Raw genomic sequence first — 8,792 nt, forward strand, 5'->3', positions numbered from 1 at the left:
TTGCAGATGAATGTAGGGAGGGTTGACATTTTTAAAAAAGTATTGAGCCTTGTAATCCCAAGCACAAGTTAGGTTTCTCTGCTTGGGTAAGCATTATAATTTTTCCTAAATTGACCTCTGTGCATAAAAGTTTTAGAAACGGTTAGTGCGCACTTAGGAAGCGGAATCAGGGGAATCAAGAGCTCAAAGCCAGCCCACATGAGACCTTGTTTCAAAAAACTAACTAACTGGGCTGGAGGGATGACTTTGCAGTTAAGGCGTTTGTCTGCAAAGCCAAAGGACCCAGGTTCGATTACCCAGGGCCCACGTTAGCCAGATGCACAAGGGGGCGTACGCATCTAGAGTTCCTTTGCAGTGGCTGGAGGCCCTGGCATTCCCATTCCATTCTCTCTCTTTCTCTCCCTTTTTCTCTGTCAAATAAAAAATAAATAAAGCCGGGCGTGGTGGCGCACGCCTTTAATCCCAGCACTTGGGAGGCAGAGGTAGGAGGATTGCTGTGAGTTCGAGGCCACCCTGAAACTCCATCGTGAATTCCAGGTCAGCCTGGGCTAGAGTGAGACCCTACCTCAAAAAAAAAAAAAAAAATAAATAAATAAATAAATAAATAAAATATTTTAGAAAAGAAAAAAAAAAACCTAACTAAATGAGAAGTTAATGGAAAGAGGCTGGAAGCTTCCTTTGAGGAGAGGACAGAGGGAACTTCCCTCAGAGGCAGTCTAAGGCAAAGAACCGCAGGCCACGCCCCCATCCCTGCCCTCACCCTGCTGATCTGAAAGTGAGGCAGGGGATGGAGGAGATAGACTTGGGACCTCACAGGAGGCACTATGGTTTCCCAGTAAAGCCCCTGTCCAGCCCCTACTCCTTATGGGCCACGCACACCGCAGGGCCGGGTGGTCTGGAGGGCAACCTGGCTGATCTCAGGGTAGGGTCGACCGCTCGTATGACAGAGTCCTGGGACTCCCAGGAGACTCCACAGTAAGACGGCAGGGGCACGTAGGCTTGTGTGTTCTTTATTGCTTCAGTCCAGGGCCCCTGCAGTGGGAGGGGCAGGCGTGGGAGGTGGCGCCTTCCTGCCAGCCTGTGCCCACTGTCTGCCTCTCTTCTCTTCCCGTCCGTCCAGCATCTCACCCACCTTCTCTCCTTCTCTATCTCTTGCTCCCACATCTAGCACCTTCGGGGTTCCCTCGTACAGTCCCTGCTTTCTGAGCCCACCCTGGGATGGGGAAGATAAAGGGAAGGACCACGGAGACAGCTTCCAGCCCCTCAGTCTTCATCCCTGCTTGCCAAGGAGGGTTCCCTCTCTATCTCTGACCCAGGCTGGGGAGAGGATTATGGGGGTGTGGAGGCCCAGGGACTCTGCCCCTGTCCCTGCAGATCCCAACACCCTACTCTGCGACCCTCTCCAAAGCCAGAGGCTGGAGCCTGAGGTGACAGAATTAGGAGGGGCAAGGTCATGACTTGGGCTGGGCTCCATCTAGCACAAGAGCCAGGCTCACCCACTGCCAACAACCAGAACTCATGGTGGGGTCTGCAGAAGTGGCTGGGCTGCTGCCAGGGGCTGGGCAGGGTAGGGCCCACAAGAGGTGGCCAGTGAAGAGGGGTCAGAGGCTGTGAAGGGGGGAAGGTGGTTGAGTGTGATGTCCCAGGATGGAAGAGGCTGGCTTCGGGAGGCAGTGAAGATGGGGCCGGGACGGTGTCCGCCTTTAGAGCACCTCATGCTGCTGCTGTGTGGCCTCACTGACGACCTGTGTAAGGAGAGAAGCCCAGTCAAATCCTGAGGCTGGCTGAAACAAGGCTCAGCCCAAAGCACCCTACCCCAAGGCAGCAGGGCTTACTCGCCCCCATCCAGGGTCTGAATCAGCCCAGCTAGTAGAAGACACCTGGATGGTAGACCCCCTCAGCTGCCCCCAGAGCTCCCCCCAAGGACAGAGGGCCAGCGGATGACTTTACCTCCCCATCGCGGGTCTCAATGGTCTTGATCATCACCGTCTTCTTGGTGTGGACCTCGGAAGAGCCCCTTTGCTCAGGGCTGGTTTCTGTAACAGAGCCACCAAGTGCTCAGCCCGGCCAGCTTCCCAGCTAGGCATTCCCTGTGGCCGTGAGTCCCTCCTAGCGCCATCTCAAATCCTGGCTGACCCCCACCTCCCTCCAGACAACCTTTTGACTTCGTGAAGACCTCAGCACCTGGTTTTGATTCCAGCACCCCGAAGGTGGCTCTGCAGCTTAGGGCCAGTGCCAAGGGAGAGAGAGGGGGGCTCAGGGGCCAACACAGTAAACAGAGAGGGCTGGTACAGCAGCCGTACTCCCCATCCCTCCCGGCGCCCTCTGGACCTCCCAGAGAGCCCTGCTTAAGTGTGCACCTTGGGGCTCCCCTCCTCTAAGACACAGGCCCTGTCGGGGGGGGGGGGGGATTGCTTAGAGGTTCCAGCCCGCTTTGGCTCTCTGGTTGAACAGCTTAGTGTCTTCAGACAAGTAAGATGGAATAGGAGTTAGTCATGGACCCATTGTGCTGACCCACTGGCCCTCCTGTGCCTCGGTTTTCCCACCACAGAGCCATGATATTTGCCCTATCATGGCCACAGAGCTGCTAATTTGCAAAAGCATCTAGCAATTTTACATGCAAGACTCAAACACTTGGTGTCTGACTAAACAACTAGCTGGGAACAGAGGCCTGAGTTTTATGTATGGGAGGTGTCACATTTGGGTCTTCGCTATCATCGTGACTTTGGTATTCATGAATCCCTTAGCAAGCAGCTAGCCTGCGATGAACGTTGTGAGTCGGTGGAGCACGGCATGTATTTTTTTCCTGATGGAAATGAACATCGAAGATATAAAAGGTTTGATCTAGGAAAGGAGACGCTGCCAGGGACTGCGACTCACTTTCCTAATGTATCATTAGTGCACATTTTTCTGCTCTCTGGGGTTGGAAAGCCACTCGATCTGCATATTACTAATGTCAGGATGGCAGAGTGCCCAAAGAGCTCGGTCTTTCTATTGTTTGGCTTTGCTAACATTTGGCTTCATTTTTTTTTTTTTTTCTAACGTGCATCCAACATTTTGCTCTCACAAATGAGGTGTTCAACAAATACCAGACAGTGTTTTGCCAAGCACTCCAGCAGCATGCCAGATAGGTCATGGGCAGTGCGTGCCTTCTGGCCAAAGAATTTTACTTGTACTGCTAGCCCCCAGAAGCACCCCTAGTACTCCCAGAGTTTGCCATCCTGGACACAGACTGCTTCCTGAGGCCAAATGAACCAGAAAGCCTAACCTCTTTCTCTCCCAGGTCTGGCCCGGTCCCTGTTCTATGCTCTCCTCTCCTCCTGCGCAGGCTGAATTCCTGGCTCTTGCGACCCCACCTCCACCACTGAGCACACTCACCTCGGAAGTTGAGTGCAGAGAAAGTCTGGATAGGGAGATTGATCCTGGAAAGGGAGAGACCATGTTCCCAAAGGGTCAAGGACACTTGCATCAAGGCTGGTCCTCCCTCACCACCACCCTCTGCTGCCCCGACCCATGACCCCAGTGCTCCCACTACCTGCACCGTGCAGGGCACGGGGTCAAGGGCCAGCTCCAGCTGTCCCGGAGTTGTCCTTTCCGGAAGGCTCAGATTCTAATCCTGACCCTCAAGCATGACCCCACGATGCCCTACCCCACTGCCCCACTCTCCAGGTGCCCAGCACGTCCTCCTTGCCCCTGGCCCAGTGGGAGGCATGAACAGCAGTTACAAGTGACAGCCACTTTGTGCCCAGCCTCCAGGCAAGGCCAGCTCCCAGGAGCTGGCCATTTACGCCTGTGCTGGGGAAAGGCATGGGATCTCTAGCTACCTTAAAAGGCCATCTGTATTTTGTTAGATGGAGATGTCGTTCTACAAAGCCTGACATCTCTCTGTGCAACTCTATATCTAAACATGGCTGCCACTCTTCACCTCAGATATTCTTTTTGTAAGTATTGATGGGTGCTGTTTCTCGGAGCACTTGACCTGTCTTTAATTAAAGCTAAATTTACATGCAGTGACATGGGCAGACCTTGACTGCATAATGCTCATAACATAACATTCAACATTTACTTCCATGTAACTACCACTCCATTCAGATATATAGCATTTCCGTCTCCCACAAGGCTCCATCATATCCCTTATGTCCCGTGTCTGGACGTGTGCTGCTTCGAGCACACGTGTGTGGTTGCGTGAGCACTCGTCTCTACCGTCTCTCATAGCCTATCCATGTGCACGGCTTTCTGTCTTATGTCTCTGCCTGTGTCTGGCTTCCCCTCCCTTTTCTTCCTCATAATTTCCTACTCTTTCATCTCTCCCTTGACTGGCAGTAATATTTTATTACTGATTGCTGAATATGATTTTATGCTGCAGGTTCTTAATTCTAAAGGTGGATAAGGGAATACTTACATTTCTCTTTTTATAAAAGATGTTAATTACATCGCTTTTTTTTCCCCAGCGGTCCTGGTTAATTCTCTGCAATGAGCAGAACTGGGGCCTCTTGTATAAAATTGCTTCTAGGGTGTTGAGATCATCTGGAACCCACTGGGAGCCCCCCAGCTGTTGCCTTGCCCCTCACCTGCTCTCTTCGCCCTCCAGCAACTTCCTGTAGGTGGCAATCTCCACATCCAGGGCCATCTTCACGTTAAGCAGGTCCTGGTACTCGCGCAGGTGGCGGGCCATCTCATCCTTGAGGTGCCGGATCTCCTCCTCCAGGCGCGCAATGCTGTCCTGGTAGCCGCTGGCCTCGTTGGCGAAGCGGTCCTCCAGCTCCCGCATCTGCCTCATCAGGGAGTCGTTCTGTAGGAGACAGGGGAGCCCAAATCAAGAACCTGCTAAAGGGCTGGAGAGATGGCTTAGCAGTTAAGCGCTTGCCTGTGAAGCCTAAGGACCCTGGTTCAAGGCTCGATTCCTCAGGATCCACGTTAGCCAAATGCACAAGGAGGTGCATGCGTCTGCAGTTTGTTTGCAGTGGCTGGAGGCCCTGGTGCACCCATTCTCCCTCTCTCTCTGTCTGCCTCTTTCTCTTTGTCTGTCGCTCTCAAATAAGTAAATAAATAACTTTTTTTAAACGTTAAAAAAGAACCTGTTGAAGAGATGACTTAGTGGTTAAAGCCTAACAGCCTGGGTCCGATTCCCCATTACTCATACAAAGGCAGATACACAACGCAGCATAAGCATGTGCAATTTGCAGTGGCAAGAGGCCACTGTGTGCCCTCCCTTTTTCCTTTTTCTTTCTCTTTCTCTCTCTCTCCCCCCTCGCTCCCTCTCTTTGGAAATAAATAAATTAAAAAAAAAAAAAGACTAGGCTCAGAGCATGCTCAGGCGGTTCTTTAGTGGACCAGGATGGAGAGAGACACAGCCTTGTCAGGTCAGGACTAGGAATTATCAAAGGCTTCTTAACCAGAACTCTCAGAGAATAAGCCACATAAAAAGGGAGCATCTGTGTTAGTCTCCCTTCCCCACACAGGGAGTCACCCTCAGGAGGCCTTTGATTTCTTTATACCCAACTAGGAATCCACCCATCTGGTTTTACACCTGTGTGACATCTGAGGAGATGGAGGCCCAGAGAGGATCTATGATGGGCTCAAGGCCACAGAGAGAGTGTGAACTGGCAGTAGAGGCTGAGCTTGTGGAGGTGGCCAGGAACTCACAGTGCCCTTGAGGGCATCGATCTCACAGGTGTAGGACTGGATCTGGTGTCGGTACTCCATCATCTCCTGCTTGGCCTGGCGCAGGGCATCGTTGTTCTTGTTGGCGGCCTGGGTCAAGTCAGACACCTAAGGGTGGAGAGAGGGGCTCTGAGATGGGGACCAAAAAGATGCAGGGGGGTGGATCAAGGAGCATGGAGATCCCAGGCCTCCAAACTGGGAGGGGAATGGAGGGGAACTGATACCAGTCCTTGGGCCTGGCCACTCACCTTGGACTTGTACCACTCCTCAGCTTCAGAAATGTTCTTAGCCGCGATGGTCTCGTACTGAGCCCGGATGTCCCTGAGGGCAGCCGTGAGGTCCGGTTTGGACATGTCCATCTCCACCTGGACCTGCTGTTCCTGAAGCTGGGCCTGCAGCTCACGGATCTCCTGCAGGGTGCAGCTGGGCTTCAGTCTCTTCCAGGTCCCCCGAGGCACCCCCTCACCCCTATTCCAAAGCCAGCCCACTACTTTCCAGCTGCTTGCACCCTTGCCCAAGAGCCCTAGGCAGGTACCTACCTCCTCGTGCACTTTCTTAAGGAATGCGATTTCCTCATTGAGAGACTCGATTCTGCGCTCCAGGTCAATGCGAGCTAGAGTGGCTGCATCTACATCCTGAAAGAGGGAAGCAACCGGGGTCAGGGACAACCCCAGTGGGGCCGAGGCAGACCAGGGTAGAGAGAAACGAGAGAAGACTGCTTGGGGACCAAAAAGGGCTCACCGCTCGGAAGGCTGCCAAGTTGTTCTCTGCTTCTTCTCTTAGCTGAATTTCTTCTTGCAGCCTAGGCAACACAGACAGATACACAGACAGTTGATGGGGGACACAACGGGCAGTGGAGACCACTGGCTGGGGACCTATGAAGGAGCCATCTCAGGACAGAAGAAGGCCTGGCTGTTGGGTAGAGACCAGAGGCCCAGAAAAGAAGTGACAGACGCCCTGTCCAGTGGGGGAGGGGCAGGAAGTGGCCTAGTCTCTGCTGTGGAGCCACACCCTTGAAATCTATGTCCCTGCTGGACTGTGACCTGCCTCTCTGGGGTTAGAAACTGTGTCTATTTTATTCACCCGCATGTCCCCTGGTTCTTAGCCTCAGCCTGACTCATGCAGCAACTCAAGTTTGTGACTTTGGTAACAGGAGGGCCACTCTACTCACTTTGGGTAAACAAAAGCAAGGACCCATGAATAAAATTCTCTACACTTCAGTGGGGCGTGGTGGCACACGCCTTTAATCCCAGCACTCTCGGGAGGCAGAGGTAGGAGGATCACCATGAGTTCAAGGCCACCCTGAGACTACAGAGTGAATTCCAGGTCAGCCTGAGCTAAAGCGAGACCCTACCTCGAAAAAAACAAAAACAACATCAACAACAAAAATCTCTACACTCAGATTTTGCTTTTTTTTATTATTTTTTTTAAATTGTGGAGACAAGGCCTTGCTATATAGCCCTGGCTGGCCTCGAACACAGGCAATCTTCTTCCTGCGTCAGCCTCTCAAGTGCTGAGATCACACTGCGTTGGAGTCCTGAGCCTTTTTCATACTGACTTCCAGTCCCTACCCGCTGTCCTTTTTACTGAAACCTACCCACTCTGTGAAATGACACAGCCCCAGCTAGGCTCAGGGATCAGGCTCCCCACAGCACCCCTCCCCAGGGCCTCACCACAGCTGAGCTAAGGGCTACTGCCAGGTTTCCCTCTCCTGCCCTTCCCAGTCTGCCCAACTTGCCAGTCTCCTCACCTCGTCCCTTCCCTTCTTTCTCGGACAGGGCTCCTACCTCTCGGCCCATCCCCCACACCACCACTCCTAGAATTCTAAAACGGGGGCTGGGCTGGCTCCCCACTAGGTTCTGACCTCCCAAGGTCTCCCATTCCTTCTCCTCTCCCCACCAAAAACTATTCCACTTGTGTTACAGGGGGGCGGGCAAAGGAGAGATCTTAGGTCCATGTCTACTTGGGAGGCACAGAGTGGAGGAGGCCAGATGACCTTCTGCATGCCTAAGGCCCAGCTGCCTGCTGCAGGGTGGAGGGGGCGAGCGGGGGGGGGGGGGGGGGGGTGTCGGGCCCTCCCTCACTTGGCCTTGAGTCGCTGCAGGTCGTCGATCAGGTTGTCGCGCTCGACGTCCACGCGGGCGCGCTGGTTGGTGAGCACCTCCACCTGGCGCCGCAGCTGGCGCATCTCCTCCTCGTAGAGCTCGGCGACGCGCGTGGGCTCGCGGCCCTTGAGCCGGTTGACCTCGGCGGCGAGCGCGGCGTTCTGCTGCTCCAGGAAGCGCACCTTCTCGATGTAGCTGGCGAAGCGGTCGTTGAGCTCCTGCAGCTCCACCTTCTCGTTGGTGCGCGTGGCCAGGAACTCCTGGTTCACGGCGTCGGCCAGCGAGAAGTCCAGCAGCTCGCCGGCGCCGTACGACGACGCCGCCGCCGGCCCCCGGCCCGCGCCCAGCCGGCCCCCGGCCCGCAGCGAGCCCAGGCCGCCGCCGCCGCCCGACGTGCGCGACACCTGGTACACGCGCGACGTCACCGAGCTCGAGGAGCCCTTGGAGCCGAAGCCCGCGCGCGGGAACACGGGCGAGCCGAGCGGCGAGAAGCCCGGCGCGCCGCCGAACGTGCGGCGGTAGGAGGACACGCGCTGGCTGGACGAGTAGGCCTGGCTCATGGTGGCGGCGCGCGGGCGAGGCTGGGGCGCACGGACGACCGGGACGAGGACGAGGACGAGGACGAGGAGGAGACGGCGGGCAGGCGGCCGGCCCGGGTGCAGGCGACGAGGGGAGACGGGAGCCCCTGGCCGGCCGCACTATTTGTAGCCCGCCTGACATCAGCCCCCTCCGCCCCTCCCCTGACGGCAGCTGCAGGATCCCGCTGTCCTGCCAGGAAAGGGCGGGCCCCCGGGCGCGCGGGGGTTGGGGGAAGAGCGGGGGAGGCCCGGGGAGACCGGCTCCCCCGCCACGGGTCCTGCGCCCCGGAGCCCCGCAGCTCCCCTCCCCACCAACCCGGGGGCGTGTGAAGGGCCCCTGACCCGCTCAAGGAGGGCGGATCACAAGCACGCCAGCTCAGCCTCACGGGGCCATGAGCAGTCCTGGAGTCCCAGGAGCAGCCCATTCCACATTGGGGGAGCCTGC

The 8,792-nt window shown here is 55.6% G+C and overlaps 1 protein-coding gene across 1 annotated transcript; it reads right to left on the reverse strand.

Annotated features, from left to right (window-relative positions):
- Positions 1-994: 994 nt before the first annotated feature.
- On the reverse strand, positions 995-8,431 carry Des (desmin). The gene is made up of 9 exons (XM_045148228.1): positions 7,749-8,431; positions 6,406-6,466; positions 6,204-6,299; positions 5,913-6,074; positions 5,647-5,772; positions 4,572-4,792; positions 3,379-3,422; positions 1,951-2,036; positions 995-1,745 (listed from the first exon to the last, which is right to left on the reverse strand). Exons 1-9 carry the CDS (start codon positions 8,327-8,329, stop codon positions 1,704-1,706), a joined length of 1,419 nt encoding a protein of 472 aa, XP_045004163.1. The 5' UTR covers positions 8,330-8,431; the 3' UTR covers positions 995-1,703.
- Between the last annotated feature and the right edge of the window lie 361 nt (positions 8,432-8,792).

Source organism: Jaculus jaculus, chromosome 4, assembly GCF_020740685.1.
Source record: "Jaculus jaculus isolate mJacJac1 chromosome 4, mJacJac1.mat.Y.cur, whole genome shotgun sequence".
NCBI lineage: Eukaryota > Metazoa > Chordata > Mammalia > Rodentia > Dipodidae > Jaculus > Jaculus jaculus.